Here is a 27,363-nt window from a genome sequence, read left to right as displayed (position 1 = left end):
AATCCGTCTATGTGTATTTCTAGGATAAGATCAAGACATGAAGAAGACTTTTAAACCTCGGTCGTAATCTTAAATCTCGATTTCCCTGCGATATATGAGATGTAATCACACATTGAAATATTTGTTTTTGAGTGACAGAACATCATTGTCAACTCAAACAGATATGCAGGAATAGCAGCATGATGCGTTTTATTTTTATTTATGTGCATTTCTTAATACATTTTATCTTCTAATGAGTTCAGAATCAAGTCTTTAATAGATGTACCAATTTAACCTATAACCCTGTCATCCTAATGCGGGGTTCACACATTGCCGATTATTGCTCCCGTTTAAGATCAGACAGCGATACGACACGAAAGTGAAAAAGTCGGATTAGTATCCTCAATTATCTGGAATGTCCTATTATTGTCTGAACGCAGTCGTTTTAGTTCGTAACAGATTCCTACTGGTCGGGAAGGGTCCGAATAGTTCGGCAAAGCACCCCGACAGTTAGGTGCGTCCCGTAACATTCGGGGAAACTCAGCCGATTTTGTCTAGTCGGATTACAATCGTGCCTATGTCGTGACAGATTCTACTGTATCGGATCGAATTCCTAACAATGTTCTGTGTATTCGGGACGGTGTCCTGTGGAACGGGAATGATCTGGAGAAGTCCCGACAATAACAGAATACAATACGACTGAGACCGAACAAAGCCGTTTGCAATGCGATAGAGCGGACCGTGATAGGATTACGTTCCGACAGTACCTGATCATCCCGATTATGCCGACAGTTTTCGAACGGATAACTTCCGTCAGCGTCGGTTCACTGTCTTGTCACTATCTGATCTCTGTCGGATTACATTCGGTAGAATCGGGACGCAGTCGTGACAGACTCGGTCGAATTTTACCTGGCGAAAGATACAAATCGAATTTCCATCCACGATTCACAGGATCTTGATCAGACTCTTGACAAATTTTAATCGGGAATGGTCTTGACAAGGACGGCAGTAAAAATCGTGAATGTGTGACCCCAGCTTAAGGGTATCTTTTATATATATATATAAAAGTGATGAATTGAAATAAACATTCACTTATAGATAGTCAATTAGCTCCAATTATTCTTAATATTGTAGCCAATGTTCACCATTAGTCGTGGCGATATATGTGCATAGTGAAACAAGCATGTATTTGAATCCACCTTTTTCATAAGAAAATGCCTGTAACAAGTCAGGAACATGACATTTGTTTTCAATTTGTTTGATATGTTTGAGCTTTTGATTTTGCCAATTGATTAGGGACTTTCCGTTTTGAGTTTTTTTCGGAATTCAGTATTTCTTGTAATTTTTTTTTTCTTCAACTCATTTTTATAGTTTGTTTCTACGTTGTGCTGTTTCACCAATGTCCAAGGACTAGGGGAGGGTTGGGATCCTGTTAAACCCGTGACATTCAGTATGTATGTTCCTGTCCAAAAGTCAGGAACCTGTAATTCAGTGGTTGTTCCCAAAATTTGGCTAAAAGTAGAATTTCAATCGTTTGATGTAATACCTTTTCTGAAACTGTGTACATATATCATTCAGCAAATCCAATGAAAATCATATGTCTTTCATCTATTTTTTTTGTAAAATTGCGTCAAAAACTTCGTGTAGAAAAAGAGTGTTTGTAAACAGTACAGTAATTTCTGGACCGATGGCCGATCTTTTACATCTGGGCGTCACTGGTGAGTCTTGTGTGGACGAGGCGCGTTTTTGGCGTATTAAATTTTTAACCTGATGCTTTTTGTTATTCATAAATCAAGTGTTTCTTTGTCTAATACGTTTTCCTATTTATTTGTATTGTAGTCCTGTAATATTATGTTGTCATTTTTATGTTATATTTAACATTGCCATTAAAGTGCGAGGTTTGGTATGCCACAAAACCAGGTTCAACCCACCATTTTTTCCTTTAAAAATGTCCTGTACCAAGTCAGGAATATGGCCATTGTTATATTATAGTTCGTTTCTGTGTGTGTTACAATTTAACGTTACGTCGTTTGTTTTCTCTTATTTTTGAGTGTAAATTGACATTGCGATAAGACGTGTCACGGTACTTGTCTATCCCAAATTCATGTATTTGGTTTTGATGTTATATTTGTTATTCTCGTGGGATTTTGTCTGATGCTTGGTCCGTTTCTGTGTGTGTTAGTTACATTGTAGTGTTGTGTTGTTCTTCTCCTCTTATATTTATGCGTTTCCCTCAGTTTTAGATTGTTACCCCGATTTTTTTTTTTGTCCATGGATTTATGAGTTTGAACAGCGGTATACTACTGTTGCCTTTATTGTCGTTTGTTGATGTGTTACATATTTGTTTCATTAATATTTTGTACATAAATTAGGCCGTTAGTTTGAATTGTTTTACATTTGTGGCCTTTTAATGCTGACTATTGTGGTATGGGCTTTGCGCATAGTTGGAGGCCGTACGATGACCTATGTGTGTGAGTGTGCGTGTTGGTGTGTGTCAGAAATCAGGTCGAACATGGCTTTGTATGAACACAAACTGTAAAGTCATACTGGTTTTTGTAGCAAATGTACATCATACAAAATGCAAACTTGTAATTTACGTGTGTTGTTTATTTATACCTGTTTTTGTTTTCGTTGTCGGATTGCGAGTATAAATACTCTTTGGTATCTTTCCCCTCTCTTTTCCAAAAGGTATACATTTGAATAGTTCATGCCATAAATTGTACCGCAAATATCTCGAAAACAGTATAAGATAAAATTATCTCACACGCAAAGAACAAGACGTTCTATCTTTAAAAATCTTAATTGTAATATGTTATAAGCACACTATTTATCAATCGAAAGTTGAACACAAGTGCAAACGTAAGCTTACACGAAAAAACATTGATATATAAACAGATTAAAGGCACTCTTGTCAGCTTAAGGGCATACGATACAGTTTTGATCCCGTATTTACATTTTGATGAAAATTTCCATATAGGCTATTTTTTGCCTAATTAAATCAAATATCCAATCAAAAATATACCTTCATGTGCTACTTTTTGAGTTAAATCAGGTCAAAATTTTGTATATTTGCTCAAAATTCCGATTTGTGGCCATATTTCTCCTTTCGAAAGAAGGACATAACTTTTTTGTTTTAAAAGATAAACACAAATTGTTCTTTATTAAATAATTTGTAATGTCTGTATTTTATAAGTGTTCTCAACATTTATGCATTTTTTATTCAGAAATAACTCATATTCATCATGGTCATGAATTGAGAAAAACACGTCCTTTTTTTCTGTATATTTATCAAAATTAAAAAAAAATGTGCTATTTACAGTTTTATAAAATTTGGTCCACATAATCTCCCTGCAAAATGAAACAAAATGTCGTTTTAAAAAATAGGGGTCCATGCACTCGTTTTCAAATTAAATCAGTTTGAATGATAAAAATCAGTCGAAAAATGCATCTTTTCCCGATATGTCACAGTTTGACGTCGCGAAAATAACTTTTTACGTTAGCAACGTCATTACCTCCCCTGTAACTGTATCGTATGCCTTTAAGAGTAGAAACTTGAAACTTAACTATGTTCCTTAGTTTTGTGTTAACAAGTAACTCAAGTTACAATACTAACGGGTGAGAAACTGAAACTCAGCTTACATCAACTATCAATGTGGCCTATTTGTTGACATTTATTCTACTGACTTCGACCTGGTTAACTGACACATTGATGTTGTGACTGTATATTGATAAAGTTGTAACCAAAAATTCATTCATCGAACTTTGTGACAATGACTAATAAACAATGTTTATATATGATTACATTTTATATTTGATGTCCTGCACTTTATTTTGATAACCCATCTTTATATCAATGCTATTTTGACTAACAAATTACTGACATACCTGTAACTAGAATTACTTAATTTGTTGGCTTTATATGCACAGTGGGTCGTAAACGACAACTAGAAAAAAGAAGGTTTTAGCGCTCTCTGAACGCATAATAATAAATTCAATGAATATTTGCATTCCGACCGTACGTGAGTGTGTTTAACATAGTTACACATACACTGTTTGCAGAAAAGGGTTTCTTATATATCAGACTGGAGTCCAAGTGATCAAAATCATACACTCGTGTGCCTCTTGCACTTGTGTACAGTAAAAATGCAGTGTTTATTCAATTAACTTTGAATACCGTCATTGCATTCACTTTTTAAAATTCAGCTCTTACAAATATTTTTAAGGTTTTTACGTCAAATAGCGCCCCAATGGCACAATGAAAAGTAATCATGAAATCATTACGTGTTATAGGAATCAACCTAAATTAAATCAGGGGTCAGTTTTTTATTGGACTATGGTTGTTTTGGATAATAATTGGTTTATAAATGGTATAATCATGTGGATAAAGTGTTTCCGTTGCGTTATAAGTATTTCAAAACAATGGTTATTCAATAATGAGGTACAGAATATCTCCTCAAAACTGGATTCAAAATTATATCATATAAGCCTATAATGCGAATATAATTATAGATTATCGGTGATTTTCTCGCTTGAGAAATGCCATCAAAGTGCAAGGTTTGGCATGCCACAAAACCAGGTTCAACCCACCATTTTTTTCTTTAAAAATGTCCTGTACCAAGTCAGGAAAATGGCCATTGTTATATCATAGTTCGTTTCTGTGTGTGTAACATTTTTACGTTGTGTTTCCGTTGTGTCGTTTGTTTTCTCATATTTTTTAGTGTGAATTCACATTACTATAAGACGTGTCACGGTACTTTTCTATCCCAAATTCATGTATTTGGTTTTGATGTTATATTGGTTATTCTCATCGGATGTTGTCTAATGCTTAGTCCGTTGCCATTTTAATGTTGTGTCGTTGTTCTCCTCTAATATTTAATGCGTTTCCCTCAGTTTTAGTTTTTTACCCCGATTTTGTTTTTTGTCCATATATTTATGAGTTTTGAACAGCGGTATACTACTGTTGCCTTTATTGAGCCGGGACGGCGAAAGCGAGAAAGGCAATCGATTTGAGGTGAACAATGTTAATCTTTTTATCGCTATCTTACCTATGACGACGCTGTCAATTTCATGTCAATTTCGTTAGCAATGCCACGTTCATGCTTAGTTTCTAGCAATAATTTTCCATCTCAATCGAGTAGCATGATAAGAAAATTATCACAAAAAAAAGATTAAGGGAAAAATGCACAAAATAGCGATAATTCTATATACACAGATATTGTGAAAAAAATGCATTTATATATAATTTAACAATATAGTATCATTATGAGAGTCAAGTGAAATTATCTAGGTATGACACAAAAACCCTTGATATTAATGATATGTCATCGATTGATGGTGTAAAAGTTAAATCACAAAAATACTGAACTCCAAGGAAAATTCAAAACGGAAAGGTTCTACTCAAATGGCATAATCAAAAACTTAAACACATCAAACGAATAGATAACTACTGTCATATTTCTGACATGTTACATGCATTTTCTTATGTTGACAATGGTGGATTTTACCTTGTTACCATAGCTAGAAAATGACAAATGACAAAAGACAGTCACCATTGTTCGCACGCAACTCAAGACATTTTTTGCTGTCATATAAATGACTTATAACGATTGTAAAAACATAAAAGGCACGAAGAGTTGCATAGTGACAATTCTATGCGAAATAATGAAATGAATGGAAATAACAAATTACGTAAAACATTTAAACGGGATGTATAAACAGAACTTAACCTAGACAAAATTATTACGCCATCACATCGAAATGCATTTTATCAGCATTCTTGTCTGAATCCGGGTTGAGACAGCACGCTACGGGAGACTCCCAGTAGATAAAATAGCTTGTTTTGTTTTTGAAGATTAACTTGAAACGGAGGAGCATGTATTGAATGAATACTAGTATCCGCTGAACTGTTATCTTAGAGACGAATTGTATAGATTCAAATTTTGAGAACTAAATTTCAGTCTTTTACCGAGCTCGTTTATCAGTTTTAAATCCTTTAAAAATATATAAAAAAAAAGAAGAAGAGCATAAATATGTGGAACGCATAACTTCGGATCCCATCACGGTCATTATCGCTCAAAGCAACAGTGGTACCACACACTCTTACCAGCTATCGTTATGACAGATGCAATTGGCAACACAGAGTAAAATTGTTTAACACAAATGCAGAATACATTGTTTTCCCATAGCAATTGGAACCGCTGTCAACCATTTGCTGTACCCGAAAGCCGCAACAACTGATTTCCATATATCAGTAATATGAAGTTGTTTTTCATTCCTTTGTTTTTGAGGTTTTATTTTTACAATTTGCTTTTGCTTTTCCCGTTTAGTATTTTTGTCGGAGTTCTTTATTTTTGTTATTTTACTATTCATATTTCGGGCGACATCATATTATAAAGAAACAAAAACACCCTCTTAAAGTATTAATTTTAGTTGTTGTTTTTTCAATTCAATCGTATTTAGTAACTTCACTCTTTCCTTAATTATTATTGAACAGGAGAATCTTGGAAGTAATTGAAAAAAAGTGTCGTATCGACAAAATCCTTAAGTGGATCAACTGATAGCTGACTTATTACTATGAAAGAGCTGTGTTGCCTAGTTAGTGGCATTAGCAGAAAGGACAATATTTAAGGAGTACGTGATATATATAGTTGATATTGTAATTATCATTGTAGATCGTACGACACACATAAAAGTAGGAAATAAAAGATTGTGTTGTTATTGACATGTAATCAATAGATAAACTTTGATATATACAAACATGTATTAGTCTATTTAATACGGAGCTAAGTTTCAACAGGTTAGTTTTTATTTAAATTATCACATTCGAGTACATTAAAAAATAAACATTTAATTGATTATTGATGAAGATGGAGATTTAGTTCTAGTGTTTAAAATAAGGAAATATTTATTTTATCCACAGGAAGGTGAAGTTCGAGTAGGAAATGTATGTATATATCATAATTTCATTTACTCAATATTTTTTATTTGTGTTTTCTGTTTGTCAATGTTTCATTTATATTTTTACGATATGGTGGATGGTTTATGAAACAACAAATCCACTGCAAAATTAATAAAAAGTGATTATTTTCTGGATTAAAAAAAAAAGTCATGTGTTCGAAGAACCCTATGCCTATTTGTACTTCAGTTTAAACGATCATCAGTTTATTGGGATTTCACAAATGCAAATATATATGCAGTCAACTTTTTCAAAATCTACTTCAAAAACGTTAATAGGAAATAAATAATCACACGCTCTACAGTAAAGTCTTCACTTATTGATGAGACACCATTAATTTTCTTTCGAAAGGTGTAGGAGCTTGTAAGTTATCATTGTTCATACTAGTAAGGAAATGCTTTATTCTATTTTGGCAGCATCTTGCGTTCAAATGTGTATTTCAAAATTAAAATAAATTTTAAAATATTGAGATAGACCTATATAAATTACAATTGTTTCACTTTACTGCAGGATTAAAACAAATCCACTAAACTCTCTTCTTATTTTAGAATAGATGTGATTGGTCAAGAAAACGATGTCTCAACATTACATTTTAAGACATATCTATGCATAATTATGTATTGTCTGTTTTACGCCCTTGATACTTAATGTACTATCGAACATTGAATTTACCTGTGACGTCAAATTTTGTGGCGTTTATAAATTCGTGTGACGCAAAGTTCATAGTTCTGTTCTGCTGTATTTATGAACTATCGTAATTTAATTTTAGGTGTTCGTTGTTGTGTTTAGTTACTTGTCGAAATGTATTATTTATTTATGCTTTTTGTTTGTCACGTAATGTAAAACTTTTAGTAGTATTTTTAACACTGTCATATAAGCAGTAGGTTTTGCTAGCCATAACACCAAGTTCAATCTCCCATTTGTTCTTTAAAAAAATCTTGTACCAAGTCATGAATGTGGCAGTTGTTTTGTTGCACTTTAGTGATTGTGTTGTTCCGTTGTTTTCTTTTTATAATTGAAGTGTTTTCTTGGTTTTGATTTGTACCCGGATTTGTTTTCTCTCAATCGATTTATGACTTTCAAACAGTTGTATTATCGAAAATCAAAAACCATCACAATAATAATTAATTTAGAAGAATCAGTTTTAAATATTATCAAAATTGAAAAAAAGTTATCGACTCAAGTTTGTAAATATATTGTATTTTTAACATTAACTTTTTTTCATATTACCCGCTCAAATTTTTATTATGCAAGTTTAAAATTAAAGAAAAGAAAAATGAAGATATGGACAAGTTTGTGTTTGTCTTTTAAATATTTTTTTTCATTTCGTTTTTTTTTGTTTTTTTTTTTTCGATTTCATAAATTTTCTTTCATTCTTACATGCCTGCTTTTGCCATTTAGACCATTTATTTGCCTCAAAATTTCAAATTCAACTTTTCTATCCAATGTCTCCTATTAATTATCTTAAGCACTGCATATTAAGAAATAAACTGGAAAGAGATAGGCCAAATAGGAAGTTTTAACTATCCAGACAATGCATTAGGGTCAATGAAAGGACAATATTTGTGTTCACAGACTTACTGAATGTGTTGAAATTTGCCATTTTCCTAGTAATGATGTTCTTTGAGAAAACATGGATGTTGCATGAATTCCCGGAAATGCTAACCTTATACTAAATGTCATGAATTGGTTGGTTAAAGGCAGAACAAATTACCTTTGCTTCTTTGTACTTCGTCATGTGTCTTTATTCTTGCAAAAATTACTTTTTTTTAGAAGAATTTGAGTGCATAGTGGGCATTGGTAGTGAAAATATTCGTAAGAACCTTACGTCTCGCTTGAGACTGCTGCTGTCAATGTAAAAGTGTCATGAGTACTAATAACTTACTCAGGATACTACTGCCTGACTACCGGATTAGGAAGGGCTTCTGACCATTATTTTCAAAATTCCATATATGTTTGACAAAGTTTTATAAAGCTTAAAAATATTTGATTCTTATTTTTTAACATTATTCGGTGAGATATTTAAATAAATTTGTCTTCGTAAAAAATCTTTTGATCGTAAAAAAAACTTTTGTTCAAGTTCATGTAGTTTTTCTGCAAGGTTTGACATAGGTCTTAACAAATACTTTAAGGTAATTCGAGAAAAGCGTTTCGGACGCATGCATTTATTAACCGTGTTGTTTTCATTTTTAACTTAAACAAGATTTTCGAAATATCTTTACAATATAATTCAAAGAGAATTGGAGAACAAGATAACATTGATATTAATCGGTCTTCCTGTCAAAAAGGAAAAGGAAACAAATGCTAAGTATTGAAATATATCGTCAGATCTTTTCAATACCGGTGGCGGATGTGTGTTGCAAGGGCTTGGTTTTATAAGTTGTTGGAAACATCCGCGTATCTAAATTGTATAGTTTTTGTCAAACTTTAACATAGTCATTCGTAAATAAACTATTACACCAGCATATTTATAAATGAGGTGCATGATTTTGATCTTTTCACATAAAAAAAACATTATAGGATGACGTTATGTTCAGTTTTGTGTTTTTCCTTTTTTGGTCTTTAAAGCAAAAAGTTCATTGTAGACGACAAAATATGTTGAAATGATGCAGATTTGAACCATTTGAAAATAACTTTCCAATAAACAAATCCACAGATATTTCCTGATTTGATCCAATAGTAAAAATGAAATTTGAAAAAAGTCGGTCTACGGACGGCAATTAATAGCTATAGGTTTGAGTCAGATAATATAGACAATTTAATAAAAATAAATAATTCAATTATCAAGTAATCAGAAAAGTTATTTTTTCTTCAATATTTTTTTGCACTTCTTTTTTGTTGCTAGTTAAACCAATAAATATTGGCGCTGTTACTGTTGAGAGTCTTCCTACTAATACTCTAAACATCTTTAATGATGTGATGTTTTTTCTTCTTAAAGTGGAACCTTGTCTTATAATAACTCAACAAAGCTTATTGAAACAAATCGAACAAAGTGATATAGTATATCAAGACAACCAATACAGATTCCTGCAGGACGTTTTGTTGAAGTCTTACCAATGCCTTAACCTTCTATTGATCATAACATCTACATTGTAATTATCCCAGGGTTATGATACAATAGAATACAGTGTGAATTATCACTGTTTTTCTTCCTGTAGTTTTATCAGGTAACTAAAAATTCAAGCCAAACTCCTCCAAAATTATAGTTTGTAATAATACATATTCATATTTGATATAATTTCACAAAAGAAATATTTGATATGAAAACCTAAATAGAAATAGTATAGATTTTGTCGATTTTAAACAAAATAAACCCATGTTTAAACAAGGACTCTTCATATAGGCACACAACAGTAAATGGTTCATACAATGTCGGTTTTAAATCAATTTGACATATTGTGTAAATGAATTCAATTCACCAATGAACTGTAAAGTTTATAATTCTCATTTATTGGAAACGTCGGAAGTCAGTAATGTCAGGAATCGATCGGGTCTTGGATAAGCTGTACTGGCAATAATCAATAATCTAAGGTGTTATATCCCTGTCAGAATACACAACGAGCAAACATGTCTTCGCTAAGGAGTAAAATTAAGGTAGGATTAATCACATCATACTTATATTACATATACATTGTAACTTTGTCCGACACTGTATTTATATCCATGTCATTTTCATTGTCAAAGGATATATATTTTATATTTTCCGTCCATTCATTGTAGCGAGTATCACGTTGCATATTTTCTTGCTACATGGAAACTTTAAATAGCTTTTCCTTATTAAGTATTAATCGATTTGTGTTTAAGACTTTTTAGTGAAAACATTTCCATGGTAACAAAATATTTCACATTTTATAGAGGATGATTCAGATTTAAATACATGGACAAAAATAGTCACTGAATGTCGGTATTATAATGAAAGCTTTGGGGAATAAAACATATGCTAATATAGTAATGATACAGTATGAGCATAGGAAATTAATTATGAGATATTCTAGCCATTTAAATTATACATATTACTGACAGTCAAGAGAGAATGGTAACACGAAGAGGATGTGATCGTGTATAGAAGACATAAAACAAAACGTTGTCTTCAAAAAGCAAGTGATGGCTACAGATTGTCATTGTTAGTTTGTGTCAGACGTATAAGAACTCAAATGAAAAATTAAGAAGAAACCAAATACCAATAAATAACAAAGATCATGTGCATTAATTTGTTGTTGTTTCTGTACCTAAATAAAACAGCTATTCAAACTATGCCAAAATGAAAAGATGGATGCATTCTTGAATAATAATTATGGTTCCTTTAGAATTAAAGATATCGGAATGTAACATTGATAAGGATACAATTATCATAATATGAAAAAATCTACAAAAAAGTACTCTGACAAAATGCCAGGACATCCAAGCAGTATGAAAAGACGAGAGAAAAAAACTATTTTTGCATTAGAATGAAATGGTATTTCCTAGTACAGCAGTTTTAGATAAATAAAAATGATCCGAATTTAATATATATTATATAAGAAGCTAGTGTAATGCTTATTTACATTGATTCTCTTCTCAATGTAACAATTTAAGCTTAAGGATGTTTGCTTGTCATGTTTTGGAACTTTTGTCAGATATTCGGAATCCTCTGGTTTTATCCATTTGAATGCCTTAAAAACATTTGCCCATGGACCCCCATTTCTCTTTTTATAAGTCTTTTACTTGTATAATTATAAGCCATTTGTAAAAGTCTTATAAATTCTTATTTATTTTTTAATAGTATTTGAGATCTTGAACTGGTCAATGATAAAGCTATAAAAAATTAAGAGAGAACATATTCCCGCCAAAACTCCAATGGATAATATCTCAAAAACAAGCACATCGACCCCTATATTTTTTTTGCTTTTTTGACTTCTCAATAAATCCCCTATCAATATATACTAGTTTTATGAAAAGTTATCTATTTTGAAACTGAGTAGCGAACATCCTTAATGTGTATGTGTTTGCACTTATGATAATTCATTGACTTTTATCATGTCTCTTCGTTTGTCACTGTGTATTTAACGGGTTGTTTATGGCGTCTTTACGCTAATTCGATTGGGGTATACTTATTGATATTCAGGCCTGGCAAACATGGTTTATTTAATAGTTGTGTCTTTTTGTAAGTTGTTTTTGAGCTTTGTATTTATCAAACTAGTCATGAGCACGAGTTTGTAGTGCCAATATAATTCGAAATAATTGAAGTTTAATAAGTATTAACCATTTGAACTTCATGTGATTCCCTCATTATTTTATTTTTAACAGTTAAGTTGTATATTCTTCCTGGATTTCAAAGATTTGATCATCGATAAACCACTGTTGTCTCTAATTATGTGTCTGTTTGTTATGTTCACACACCGTTGTCAAACTAATGGAATTGTATGCGACTGTCATACAAGTGAGAGCATTAGCTAGCTAAAAACCAGGTTTAATACACCATTTATTTTACATAAGAAAATGACTGTACCAAGTCAGGAATATGACATTTGGTATCCATTCGTTTGATGTGTTTCAGCTTTTGATTTTGCAATTTGATTCGGGGATTTCCGTTTGGAGTTTTCCTCGGGGTTCAGTATGTTTGTGTTTTACTTTTTGATATAATGGACACTTGATCGGCGCAAAAACTTACTAAATAAAAAAATATATACATTTATTTTTCTACAAAGCAAAAAATGTAAATTTCATGTTATCTTTTTTAGGGGAAACAGGTAGAAATACTGATGGAAGAAAATGCTTGTTTCTATGATCTGACCTATTACCTTAATGGTTGCACCAATCAAAACCCAGATGCTGATGAGGATGAACGGCAAATAACACCAACATTGAATCTGTTAAACATTAGTTATAACGTATCGGAGTTTTTAGGACCTTGGTGGAAAGGAGCTTGTTTTCGGCAAAAGAAACAAAAGCGAGTTCTAAATGATATAAACATACAGTTCAGAAGTGGAGAGCTTACAGCTATACTTGGAAGTTCAGGTATTTTTTGTGGCTGAGTATTATTAAAAAATAAAGAATATTGAAGCTAGCACAGGAAATCTAATACGATAAAATATGGGTATTAATAGATAACAAAAGACACACTGTATACTTAAACATGAGAAAAATGTCCCAAGAACAACTATTACCTGAGTGTGTCCTCGAAACGTTAACGTACCCTGATATATCATTAGGCAAGGAATGTACTATGGAAAGTGAGAGCAATATGATTTCTCCTATTGTCAATTTGACATTGCTACCGGTTTTGTCGTATTGCTGCTTTTGAAAATTGCTGCAGAATGTGACTTTGTTATTATGTGACGTGTTTTACCTGTGTGGAAGGAGAAGCCTGCCACGTTGATGCCCTCGAGTCATTCACTTTCGAATTCAACTGGTCAATTTCAATTCCGACCTAAATATGTAAGATGATAAATAAGCATACTATTTAAATCATATTTAAAACCTTACAATAATTGATAAATTGAAATATATACAAAATTAAGATTAATTATGCCAGAAAACTAAAGCACACTACATTTCAAATATCTTATACCATCATCGGGTAGTGGTGAATTTTATCAAGGATTTGCATAGTGAGACTATACAAATCCTATATTTAAGCATACAATGAAATTCAATTACAAATATTATTACATAATTAAAATTTTGCCTTCAGTATTATTGAAATATCAACAGATAGAAATTTTACCTTTTTACAACAAACAGGTTCCGGAAAAACCTCTCTATTGGATATAATTGCTTCCAGATCAAATGGACAAGTTGGTGGAAAAGTTTACTACAACAATTATCTGTGTACGGCAGAAGTCATCAAACAATATGCTGCGTACGTCATGCAAGCAGATCGTCTTCTTCATAATCTTACAGTTCGAGAAACAATAAGATATGCAGCACTTCTCAGATTGCCAGGGAAAATGGGCAGCAAAGAAATTGACGACAAGGTGAATAAATAGTCATATGATTGGGGTTTTTTTAATTTTTTTTCAATTTTTATGCAAAATTGCACGGTTTTATGAAAGTATCAGGTTAAAAGACAAACTTTAATGCTATATTGTCAGATCACTTGATTAATTTTATTCTTGGGTATATGATGTATTTTCCCTATATTAATTCAAACATTTTGTACACAATAGAAAAATAAGAATAACTGTTCAAAACTTTTGGTTTTATGACAGATTTACTACTGAAACGTTTTTTTAGTCTTAATTCATATAATGATGACATGAATAATTCTCAAATGTTTTTAAATATAAGTTTCTTTAAATTTTAGGTTGACAAAGCTATTGCAGAAATGGGATTAAAACATGTAGCAGACTCGAGAGTTGGTGGATCTGTAGTCCGAGGAATATCTGGCGGCGAAAGACGGCGAGTAACAATAGCAATTCAACTTCTCCAAGACCCTAGTGAGTAACTTCGCATAGATATTCACAAACGAAAAAAATGATAAAAGAGCCCTGAAAAGACCGTGATTGTCTGTTGTGATAGTAACGAACCTCTGATAAATCATATACTAGATATGTTTGTTTAACTCATATGCAGTCACATAATCATGAATAAAAGCAACAGTAGTATACCGCTGTTCTAAATTCATAAATCGATTGAGAAAAAAAATCCAGGTTACAAACTAAAACTGAGGGAAACATGTCAAATATAAGAGGAGAACATAAGATATACATAAACCAGATTGTGTTGTGTTTTAAATTAAAGACTATTATTGCATTGAAAACCACTTAATCAATTTTCTTGGAATATATCTAGTGAATATTATACACACATACAAAATAATCTGTCCAAACAGGGGACGATGTTAAAGTATTTACAATATTACCGTTAAAAATTTAAGTTTAGCTCATTGTACTATACTCTTAACAATGTTGAAGAATACAATAAATCAGTTCTGAGAATTACATGAGCAGTTTGTAGTGTATTGACCAAATGATAAAAGATATTTTAAAGCGATTTAGCAAACTAAACATTGACTTCAGCATATTAAAGTTACTTCAAGGGAATAACTTCAATTACGACAGTCTTATTACTTGAACTTTATCTATATACTAGTATTTAAGAAATGAATGCTTCTTTTTGTAACTTTATTGGGGTTTAAAAGCGTTGACCGAAGTATGGAAGCGCTTCATTCTAAAAATGTGCGCACGGTCAACGCTTTTACAACCCTATGAAGTTGCAAAAAGAAGCATTTAATACTTATAATTACATTTTTAGCTAGGATAATGAAAACACGATTTACATCAATATTTATTTAATTTACCTGTGCACTTTATTATGGGACCTCGTGTCGTCAAGAATGATAAGTTTTATTGTGTAATGCAATTGCTTACGGAATAGCACGTGATGTGCAGTTAGCAAATCAGAATAACGTTTTATAATGAAACATACATCTAATGTAATTATATTGGTATATCGATTGAATCCCATTGTTATTATGAAAGCATTTTTTATTTATTACTCGCATTTAACTTACATTTAGACCATACAAAACGATACAACATAAACATGCATACGATAAGACTGAAAATGCTGAATCTTACCATATGTATTATTTTCTAGTTTGTTATGTACACATGTTTTAATGGGACTGAATCGAGAGAAATATACATTTAAGGTTCAATCTACCATTTTCTTTATAAAAAAATGCATGTACCAAGTCCAGAATGTGACAGTTGTTATCCATTCGTTTGATGTGTTTGAGCTTTTGATTTTGCCATTTAATTAGGTACATTCCTTTTTGAATTTTTCTCGGAGTTCAGTATTTTTGTGATTTTACTTTTAAGTGTAATGGGTCAAAATAAGGTAATTATATTTCTGTCCTTTCGATGAATCTATGTTTCTCATCGCGACATTCTAGAACCAACACTAAAATAATTTTCTAGAATTTAACATGCTTTACGTATTTAATCGTAGTACGAGGAACATTTCTGATCCACATTTTTGATGAGTGGATAACTTATTTCAGTAACTTGAGTACATTTTATGAAAACGCTCACGCGCAAAATAGTACATGGTATAGTAAGGATATTTGAATACAAACTTTTCTTTTCAGAAATCCTTCTCCTGGACGAGCCAACTACTGGACTTGACAGTTGTACAACACGCCATCTTGTGTCAAGTTTATCAGACATTGCTCACAATGGTAAAATAGTGATTTTGACAATTCACCAACCTCGTTCTGATGTTTTTAAAATGTTTGATAAGATAGGGCTCCTGAGTATGGGAGAGATGGTCTACTTCGGAAAGTCAGGACAAATGGTGGAATATTTCCAAGATCTCGGCTACCCTTGTCCTACATATGCTAGCCCATTTGATCACTACGGTAATGTTCATGTATATGTAGATGAGAATAATTTTTTTATTTAAGGTAGCACAATACAAAGATTTTTCATCCCCAATCAGACATCTTTAAACTGATGTAATTCCACTCATCTTTCTTTAAATGTTATAAATGAGGTACCAAAAAAAAGAAGAAGGATTAATCTTTCAAATTGTGATAATTTCATTATGACATAATTATTACATAATCAATTGTTATGTAATTAGTTGCCATTCTGTTATGTCCATACTTGAATGAATTTAGCTTCTTCGTTCTTCATAGCATCCTAAAAAAATTTATAGATTCTTGCACAACACAGTTTGACCTCCAAAACTGTGTCTCAGAGTTTTCCTATTGTATTTCATTCTCTCATAAATCTTCAATGAAGTTTGCAACATCAATTCATTAGAGACCACTAAGTTCAATTGGGTATAAGATTTGTTCTATTGATGATTTTGGAAATCTGAGACACAGTTTTGGAGGTCAAGCTGTGTTGTACAAGAATCTATCAAATATTTTGGGATGCTATGAAAAACAAAGACGCTAAATTCATTCAATTGTGGACATCAAAATATAGCGACTAATTACATAATAATTAATTATGTAATAGTTATGTCATAATGAAATTATCACAATTTGAAAGATTGATCTTTCTTCTTTCTTTTGGTACCTCATTTATAAAATATAAAGAAGGATGAAATGAATTACATCAGTTTAAAGTTGTCTGATTGGGAGTGAAAAAATCTTTGTATTGTGCTACCTTAATATGTGGAAAAAATTTTAAGTTTTAAATTTATTGTAGTATGGTCTTATTATATAGCGTTGTTGAACCAGTTATGGTCGAAACATTATATGTTTTATTTTACACGAAAATGATCATAAGGAGCTCAACTTGAAATGTTATCTGTAATTATCTATCAAGTAAAAATGACATTAATTAAAGCATTAACTACAAAATGAGTTTTTGGAAACAGTAAAAACTGAAGAAAAAATAGCATTCTACACAGTTTATCAAATTTCAGTAAACTTCTCTTTAAAAGAACTGTGAAATTAAAACCTTACTGATCACTTCCTAAAAAATAATTCATAACTTGTTCTGAAATACAGAATCCTAAATATTATATTCTTTTTGCAGTTGATCTTGCCAGCATTGACAGGAGAAACCATGAACGTGAAATTGAAACTATGTCTAAAGTACAAAAGCTAGTTCAAGCTTTCTCAAATTCTTCGATCAATGATGAAAACATTCATAACATTGAAGAAGAAACCTTGAGGCATTCGACAAGGAGGACTATGTTGTTCTTCTTTAAACCTCAGCCTCCGAGTTTGATGCGGGTTCTTTATTGTTTGATTGGGTAAGTTGAAGCCTTTTAAAATTTATTGAATGATTTTAAATCACAACCCGAACGACAAATTGAACGTCCATATATAACCTTAAAAAATATCAGTATTTTCATTTTGTTGCGATATTGTTACGTTTGCTGACGATACTTGTATTGTGTCTTTTGAATTATCTAACCTCCTATACATTTCTAGGAATTTCATTGGTTTATTTAGTCCTGGTATCTATGATAAGCTTAGTTATACCTCTTTGCCGCACCGATCTTTGTTCTCTGAGATTCACTCCCCAATGTGTTTCCATATAAGTGTTTTCGGATGCAGCTGTGATCAATTTCATTTTGATGGACGTTTGTTATTTTCGTTATGTTAACAAGTGAAAATGCATTTTGTTATAATAAAATGTGCCAGTTTCAACTATAATGTCAAAATATGTAACTTGCTGTAAAAATATTCTGGAAAAATGATTTCACATTGATTAATCCAATTATTTGTTTTGCAGTCGAATGCTTGTAAATCTGAAGAGGGACCGAACTATATACATGTCCCGTTTGATAATGTTATCATTGTTTGTACCGTTTGTATGTGCTTTTCTGGGGCATATAAAGACAGATCAGAAATCTATACAGGACAGAATTGGACTTATGTACCAGTCAGTCGGTGTACCAACATATGTAGGGATCCTTATTGCTGTTGGCGTCTGTAAGTTTATATTCCATTGTGCCAATAAGGCGTAAAGCAATCAATTATCAATCTAATTTAAAACATTTACGAAAATTTCGGCTGTACAGATTTAGTACTAATGTTATATCATATTGAGTCACGTTTATGTGACTTCCTATATTGTTGTCTGTGTACTGAAGTGTAGTGTTAGGTAGAATTATTTGGTATGAACAACTACAATTAAAAGTAAAATGTAGTATTTGGACAAAGCTACAAGTGTTGCATACGAATAGCTGTACAAGGAACGAAGGAACTGTCAAACGGTAGCATGTTTTATGTATAGTGTCTTCAATTATAGTCGTGTTGTAATCTCGCAGACATAAACATCGGAATTCTCAAAGTGTAAATTAAGGAGAGATAAAGGTACCTTGTTGACTTTTTGGTGTTAATGTATTAAAGCTTTTGTAAGATATGCCCACACCGAAACCGATATATATGTTCAAATATATTTTATAAGGGTTTTATCACATTTATGCTGTTATCCTGTGAATTTATGAAGATATTTAACGAAGAACTCTTTCAAACGAACTGCTAAGACTAGTTTAGTTACGTCGGTAAAAGAGAAATAACTCAAATGTACAATTATATTACCTATACCGCTATGCAAGTCACTACATGTATAAGCTACCGGTAATAATATACTTAATAGTCCAATATATAATTTGATTGCGAATACACAATGAAACTCTTCTAATTTTGCAGCTATTAAGATTAGATTTTATTTTTACAGTTCCACCATTAAGAGACTTGTATTTTAGAGAATGTCGGGATGGTTTGTATTCGACTACGTCTTTCCTACTGTCTTATGCTATACATGTCATCCCATTCCAAGCAATATCAGCCATGATATTCAGCATTATAGTGTATTGGTAAGCATGTATTATTCTGTTATTCTGTGGGTTTCAAAATTAATAAGAAAGATGGAAATTTACATGAAAAAGTTGATCAATTTCATTGTATTTTATGAAATTATTGTGATTTTGTGAGTTTGTCCAAGTTACAAATATATTGCATCATTAAAGACAGAATATGTTAAACCAACACCAAATTTCAAAAAACAAAACATATACTTACGACGGAGTATTGACTCATAATAGCATCTTATTTCTTCTTGCGTGTTTGTTATCGATAATTTACGAATTACAATTTGACAATATTGTTTTTCCGTGCAGGGTGACGGGACTACATCCTTCGTGGAGCAGATTTGCTATATACTATGCCACTATATTTGTTCTGCATTTTATTGGTGAGATTATGACAGTGGGTGTGATGGGAGTATTCTTCAATCCACAGATCGCCAATAGTACATCAGCTTTAATTTTATCAGCTTCAGTACTCATAGCAACGGGATTTCTCAGGTATGCAAAAAAAAATTCGTAATTTCGTAATTTAAATTAAACCAAGACACAACTCTCCATAACCCTTGGGTTTGTTTTTTTCATTTTCAAGCACTTGTCCTATATTAAAAATACTAACCTTTTCAGTCTTCGAATGTACATTTTGAATCCTAAGACAGGTGCATGTTATATCTTATGAGATGTTGGCTGTTACCTTCTGTGTAATGATGATGCGTCAATGATTACTGAGTCTCATTTCCCGGATTTTAGTGGATTTCGTGTTGTTTCTTATTTATTATTTATAAATGTTGATGTAAATGTCCTTTGGTTTTGTGAGTCTTTGTTTACTCTTTGGTTTTGGTTGTTATTATCTTATAAAAGTGTCTCTTAGTTTCAAGTGGAGATCGCAAAAACATCAGTGCGTTTTACTTCTATTCATGATTCAATTGATGCTGATTTTTTCTTCAAAAAAGGTTTAGTCTAATTGAAAAAGTGAATTGATAGGCAAGAAAATGTAAAAGAAACCCACCCATTTCTTTTTCTTATGTTTCAATTGTTAAATAATACTGTTTCTTTTTGACAGATCATTTCCAAGTATGCTGGACATATTTCAGTGGGGAAGCTGGTTAAGCGTTATGAAATACAGTGCAGAGATTCTGGTAGCGAATGAATTCAGTGGACTTAATTTTACTTGCCCGCCTGTGCAGAGTAAGACATTAATTTTCATTTTATTATAATTTTGCACTTTAAACGTATTTTGATTGCTTTTATGAGTTATAATTTAATATCAGATATAAAAGAAGATGTGGTATGATTGCCAATGAGACAACTCTCCACAAAAGACCAAATGACGCGTAAATTAACAACTATATGTCAACGTATGGTCTTCAACAATGAGCAAAGCCATACTGCATAGTCAGCTATTAAAGGCCCCGACATTACAATTGTAAAACAATTCAAACGAGAACTAATGACTTAAGTTTGTACAAAAAAATGAACGAACATGAATGTGTCCCAAGTACACGGATGCTCCACTCGCACTATCATTTTCAATGTTCAATGAACCATGAAATTGGGATAAAAACTCTAATTTGGCATTAAAATTAGAAAGATCATATCATAGGGAACATCTGTACTAAGTTTCGAGTTAACTGGGCTTCAACTTCATCAAAAACTTCCTTGACCAAAAACGTTAACCTGAAGCGGGACGAACGGACGGACGGACGAACGAACGGACCCACAGACCAGCAAACATAATGCCCCTCTACTATCGTAGGTGGGGCATAAAAAAATATGTAACAAATCAACAAACGACAGCCACTGAATTACAGCATCCTGACTTAGGACAGGTACAGAATTATCATCTCCTAAAATGAGCTAACTTTGACTAAAATAAAGTTTTGACGAATTGTTACGTCGAAAGAAAAATCGGAAAAGTCAATTTAGTAAACTTTAACATTGCTTTGTTGTATTTTGCAGATATACCATGTCAGTATCCAACCGGGGAGCAGTATTTGGCTGATTATTACCCGGATGCCGTAGAGCACATGCGTAGGAACTTTTGGGCATTAGGAGGTTTCATGGTTTCGTTTCTCTTTTTCACAATAGTTGCCTTTAAAATTAGAGGCATACCAAATATGCATTAAAACTATTATCCCAAATCGGGCAGATTTGAATGGGCACAGTGGGTGTGCATGAACCAATCATATCAAAAGTGAATAAGAATATTTTTGAAAATAGCACAAGTAATAAACATGGTGGTATTTTTGGTGACATGCCCACTAAACCCATTTTATCTGAATCTGCTTTTTGAAAAGTCTTTCATCAAATCCAGGCGGATAAAGTGGTATAAAAGCGATGTGAATGAACCGAAATTGAAAAACAAACTTATAATTATACATCATAAGAGTTCAATACAAATCATATAAAACAAGAATGTGTCCCAAGTACATGGATGTCTTACTCGCACTATCTTTTTCTATGTTCAGTGGACCGTGACATTGGGGTAAAAACTCTAATTTGGCATTAAAATTAGAAAGTTCATATCATAAGGAACATGTGTACTAAGTTTCAAGTTCATTGGACTTCAACTTCATCAAAAACTACCTTGACCAAAAACTTAAACCTGAAGCGGGACGAACGAACGGAGCCACAGACCAGAAAACATAATTCCCCTCTACTATCGTAGGTTGGGCATAAAAAAGTTAGATGCAGATTACATTGAACAGTGTATGTGACACATCCCTTAAAAACCACATTTGTCAGTTTCGCGATTACAAGTCTTTCAATCACACAACGATAGCTATCATACCAAATAATATTCATTTAATTTATAGATCATTGTTTGATTTAAATATGCTGCAGGGCTGTTAAGCTTTAAAAATATGTAAAAAAATCGTAACAATAGGTTGTTTGCAACAGTCCACACATACTCATTATCAATATTATATGCCCTCAGTTTTACAATTCTAACGTGATACGTGTATTAAGGAATGATCCAAATGCATCATATGCTACTCTTGTTAAAAAAGTTAAGTAGGAGTTAAAAGCAATATTTTATAAATTGAATGAATGGTGAGCCTAAGAATACTGTTAAAATATTAATTTATTGTTTTGTTTGTTGTTATGTTTATGAAATTGTTGTAATGAAATAAAAAATGGCGATATCGATGATTGTTCATATGAAACAGGTACAATGTGTCATTTTAAAAATATAAATGATAATACTCCATAGTTAGAATAAAGCTTGGCTAAGTCAAAGTCACAGCTTTTTTAAAATAGTCAACACTAAAGAATCATGGGTGATACTAATATCAAGCTCTTTTTTCTCACGAAGCTCATGGTCTTTTCCAAAAATTTGTTGTTTACTCTTCATCTGTATTTTGGGATTTCTTAATATCATGTTTCGTTCGTGTTCACATCTTGTTGACTCATTTCATTCATTTTGGTCGTCTTTTTAATTCTAAAGTGATTCTGACTGTTTTCACTTTGTAAAATGCAGAAATGACGTCTGGATCGTTTAATAAATTACCCACAATTCGTTATGCTGGTAAATTCATATAGTAGTTCCCATATATACTTTGTTTTCTATCGTGTGTCATAGCTAGCCACATTTTACTTATCTCTCTATCCTTTGCAGGAAAAACAAGATATTGACAGTTCTTACCATATCTTATATAACAAGTATACGCCTCTTTTGGCATAAACGTTAAATTAGGTCTTATACCTTCGTGAACAACACCAGGTATACGAGATGGTAAAAGTCCAAATAGAAAAAAATCGTCTACCCAGAAAAATGGTGATCCAATAGCTGCACGATATAACATAGGTATTAGATCTATAGATATGAATACTGTAAAACCACTACAATACGTATGTGGATATAATTTCATGTCTTTGAATTCGTATTCGTCGACGTACCATTTACTGGTATTTTTACGGATGATTGCCATTGATCCTTTAGGGATTTTGTTACAATACATGGTCCTTTTCTTGTGTTTTAGATCTGACATATCTTCGAACAATTTGAAGAAATTAATAAAAGCATCGTCGTCTATTTTAGCAACTATTTCTGCATTCATACAATGTTCTGAGATCCATTTATATCCAGTAACTCCTTTATGAGTTAAATTGCGATAAGAATCTATAAAATTTCCTTGCACTATATCTTTATATATTTTACTTTCTTGCTCAAGTTTTACCTGTGTTATCAAATCAGGAACTAAGCCGAGTAGAAACACAACCCTAACATTTTCGGGACTATAATATGTAGAATTAAGCCACGTGCTCCTCATTCTGACTCGACGTAGGAAATGACTCGGAGCTGTGTGGACAATAACTATCACAGACACCTTTTCTACTCCTCTGCATATATCCTTGTTGTTTATTTTATAACCCTGTGACACAATAGGGTAAATCGTTTTTGATCTAATTGATCGAGTATTCGGACTAGTAGTATGAGTCTGTGGCGTTGGCTCTTTCATCCATAGCATAAAGCGTTTATTTACGTGGGCGCCATGTGAGAATATCGGGTTGCTTAATGGTGACATCAAATCGTTAATGATTGCTACACAGACACACGAAAGTGCCACAAATACAACTAATAGCAAAAACTTTATGTGCTGTGTTTCTTTCTTCATTCTTATTTAGTGAGTATCTTGAACTGATATGATGGATTCTGTTGAAAGAAAAAGTACAATTTTGATATATATACCTCTAATAAATAACAATTTCATATGCAAATACTTACGATAACATTAAAGATTGAATTGCACTTTGATTTTAAAAAAAATAACAATAAATAAGAGAAAATGAAAATGATTTAAAAAATAAGTAGACAGATTGTAAAATCAGACAAAGCAGTTTCTGCTATATCTACAACAATCTCAACAAGCGACTTGACAGTTTCGTGTTGGGTATCTTCTAAACATAAATTATTTCGCCTGATGTACATCCTACCATCATGTACTAAAAGTTTCTGGAAAACGGGAGGTAATTCAATTTGAACTATGTGTATGAAGCGGGATAGGGCGACCTGTGCGAAACGAGATTTTTAAAAAATGGGTGTTTGGTTTTTGAATGTATACAAGTACTTTTTTTAAATCTCGGCTCACACCTGTTGATAGGGCTTAAAGCATTTGGAAAAATGGATAAAAAAAAATCAGGAATATAGAAAAATAAAGAAATAAGAATGGAGGAAAAAATATAATTTTTAAGACTTCCTTAATGATCTCTGCCTTGATAGCTAGCAATTTCCTTGTTAAATTCTGTTTTCCGGAAATTTAGATAAGTAGCAAGCCATAAAAAATTATAAAGGAAATGCTTAACGGTTAGCACTCGGGATTTAAAAAAAAAAAATTGTAGTCTAAGATATTTTGTTGAATAAATTGAATTAACCCACTTACCAAGTAATATTTATATTAAAAATCTTCAAAACTACTGAATTTCTATTCAACATATTGCCGTCTAGCTTACATATCCTGGAAATAAAAAGAAAAATAAGCATTGAATAACTGCCATGATAGTTTTCACTATCACCAAAATATATATATACTAGAAATAAGACTATAATTCATGACATAAAGCTAGGAAAGCCGATATTATTCTACTGGTAGTAAGAGTATAATTCTTTCTTTACACACATTGCTATTTTTGTACTAGACGTACAACTACAAAATGTATGGCCCTGACATTACAGGACTACAGTATATTGAGAATGACACAGTGGGCTTAGTCACCCATGCATATGGGATACAATAACCTGTTTGGTTTACCTATTATATCCAATATAGAATTTAAGTTTATTGTGTTAAACCTTATTTTTAGCGACGATATCGAAAAGTACATTGTTTAGATCAATGCAAGCATCTTTTCAACGAAACAAATAAGTTGCTAGACTGATCCCTCTAAAAACATACGAAATTTCGAGGGTTCGATCTCGTAAACAATCAGATAAAAAAATTTCTAACCTTTAAATTTAATGCAATCCTTTCAAATTCATAATATTTTCTTTAAAATCCAATTTAAAGTTGTTTTTTTCTCTCAGTCAGATCATATCGGATATATTACAACCCAATGCACCTGATAGACAAATCAGTCAAAATAACTCCATATATATATTATATATATCTACATGTATGTGCACGAGTGGAACTATAAAACATATATATATAATAAACTACTCTAAAAGGGAAATATAGTAGTAAACAGAATATTATTTAAATGTACATTTATGCACACTGGAGTTTTATTACAGTATTGTAAATGTAATACGCTGTATAGTTATTCAAGGACACTTGAGGTATAAACATGGGTTTTTTCGGTGTTTCTAAACACACATGTTATTTAATTGAACTGTTTCTTTGTTGTTTCTTACACAGTTATGTAATAGATCTTCCTGGAAACACATGAAGTGCAAAAGACAGTAAAATGTGTAATTTTCGGTGACACTTTTATTGTACATGTCACATAGCAATCTGTATAATAATGTAAACTTTAAATCTCCATGGTCATAGTCTAAAAACGACAATTAAAATTACGATAATCAAAACTATGTAAAATTTTTATAATTGGTCTTACCTACATCGATATCAACATTCACCATTTCACATTAAACTTACAAATTTAAAGTTATCACTTCATAGTTCGTTAGATCTATTCAAGATAGGGCGTCTACGTAACATGTATAAAACTGTTCCGCATTACGAATAGTTTGAAAATGAGAAGAAAAGAATTTAGTCTGGTCTCGTCTTCTTTCAACGCATAAAGCATCACTATGTGAAATCATAATAGACTTGTTTCGGTGAAAAGGATTATGAACCGTTGAATTCAGTCAAAAAAAGCTTCCCCAGAAACAACTCCAAAAACGCAATCAAATGTACCGGTATACTAAAGCAACGACAACATGCAAAACTAGTTTGTCGTTGTTTTATATATAAATTAAACACTCGTCCGTCATCTTGTAAACATTTAAACTAAAGAAATTACGAAAGAATCTAACTGAACACTTGAAAAATCGAATAGAACAATTATAAATTACTGTACACAAGAACGTAGTAATTAAACCGGATTCAATCGTCCATCCTTTTTGCTTCAGTTACTAGTAGTTTATAGTCAGCCTAAATACTTTACACGTACTACGAAAATGATAACAAAATTATACGAATCAAACAATTGACCGACAAATATGCTGATAAATAATTATATATGCACGATTCGAATTGACATTAATACGTATTATCTAAAATCATTAAGATTATTTCTGTCACACAATTGTAATCTTTCAAATTGGATCTGATAATCAATTTGTTTGGGGCAAATCTTCGCCTGCTCAAGACGTTATAAAAAAGCAAACACTATTCAACCAACCGCTTTTCCTCCGAAACCTTGTAATACCTTATATCTTTGGTCGACCCTGATAGTTTTTTCAATGGAAAGAAGGGATTAGTACATGTGTACGATGTACATTTATACGAAACCTATATTTCATCAAGTGCGAATAAACAACAAATAAACACAACTTGTGTTTGTGTGCTTCGTCGTTAGATAAGCAAAACCTGGGATCGTTACATGCAAAAAAAGAAGATGGCCTGCAGATACTTCATTCGTTCTCTTCCTTGGTTCTGTTTAATAGTCATGAGCAACATAACCGGTTCAACAAATGTAGCGGGACATTTCGGATACAAAATAAAACGACTGCAGGTTTACATGAAAAAGATTTGTCCTGTTTAAAGTTTTCTGTAATTTTTGGGTGAATTGATGTTTGTATACAACGAGTCAACATTTGTTTTTGTTCTCCCAAAAGAAAAATTCTGACTAGCATCGCAGGAAAACTAGTTTTAAAAAATGTAATCTTAAATATGACACTCACAATCAGTACATGCATCTGAAAGGGTGAGCTAATTATTAGAAGTCATGGTCCTTTTTAATGTGGAAATTATATTATCTAGTTAAAATAAAGTATTAACAGAGTGTTCATCGACAAATTACCATTTCAAAATATTCTACTCGATCCTTTATTATGATTGTAAGTTAAAACAGTATCTATTTGAACAAACCATCATGCTAAAGAGCTATCGAAGGATACCAAACGCCCATTCAAACTCATAAAGTTTAACAAACTGACAATGCCATGAAATTTCTCTTAATTGTTCGTAAAAGGTATCTTGGTACCTTTAATCCATGTTATATTA

The 27,363-nt window shown here is 32.0% G+C and overlaps 2 protein-coding genes across 5 annotated transcripts; one reads left to right on the top strand and one right to left on the bottom strand.

Annotated features, from left to right (window-relative positions):
* The first annotated feature begins 6,456 nt into the window (after nucleotides 1-6,456).
* LOC139514298 (ATP-binding cassette sub-family G member 5-like) lies at nucleotides 6,457-22,340 on the top strand. 2 transcript variants are annotated; one of them, XM_071303341.1, is made up of 11 exons: nucleotides 6,457-6,775; nucleotides 12,655-12,931; nucleotides 13,658-13,890; nucleotides 14,220-14,352; nucleotides 16,008-16,277; nucleotides 17,410-17,629; nucleotides 18,115-18,314; nucleotides 19,066-19,204; nucleotides 19,508-19,693; nucleotides 20,256-20,380; nucleotides 21,152-22,340. In XM_071303341.1, exons 2-11 carry the CDS (start codon nucleotides 12,676-12,678, stop codon nucleotides 21,316-21,318), a joined length of 1,929 nt encoding a protein of 642 aa, XP_071159442.1. In that variant the 5' UTR covers nucleotides 6,457-6,775; nucleotides 12,655-12,675; the 3' UTR covers nucleotides 21,319-22,340. The 2 variants fall into 2 exon arrangements, with proteins under 2 accessions (XP_071159442.1, XP_071159441.1); XM_071303340.1 differs by lacking the exon at nucleotides 6,457-6,775 and adding an exon at nucleotides 10,284-10,528.
* LOC139514301 (beta-1,3-galactosyltransferase 5-like) lies at nucleotides 22,260-26,298 on the bottom strand. 3 transcript variants are annotated; one of them, XM_071303345.1, is made up of 3 exons: nucleotides 25,141-26,298; nucleotides 24,577-24,651; nucleotides 22,260-23,849 (listed from the first exon to the last, which is right to left on the bottom strand). In XM_071303345.1, the coding sequence occupies exon 3, from the start codon at nucleotides 23,809-23,811 to the stop codon at nucleotides 22,714-22,716; it is 1,098 nt and encodes a 365-aa protein (XP_071159446.1). In that variant the 5' UTR covers nucleotides 23,812-23,849; nucleotides 24,577-24,651; nucleotides 25,141-26,298; the 3' UTR covers nucleotides 22,260-22,713. The 3 variants fall into 3 exon arrangements, with proteins under 3 accessions (XP_071159446.1, XP_071159445.1, XP_071159448.1); XM_071303344.1 differs by having other exon boundaries at nucleotides 25,751-26,147; XM_071303347.1 differs by having other exon boundaries at nucleotides 25,792-26,147.
* Nucleotides 26,299-27,363: the final 1,065 nt, after the last annotated feature.

Source organism: Mytilus edulis, chromosome 3 (assembly GCF_963676685.1).
Source record: "Mytilus edulis chromosome 3, xbMytEdul2.2, whole genome shotgun sequence".
NCBI classification, from domain to species: domain Eukaryota; kingdom Metazoa; phylum Mollusca; class Bivalvia; order Mytilida; family Mytilidae; genus Mytilus; species Mytilus edulis.
This window is presented reverse-complemented; position numbering and strand designations above follow the sequence as displayed.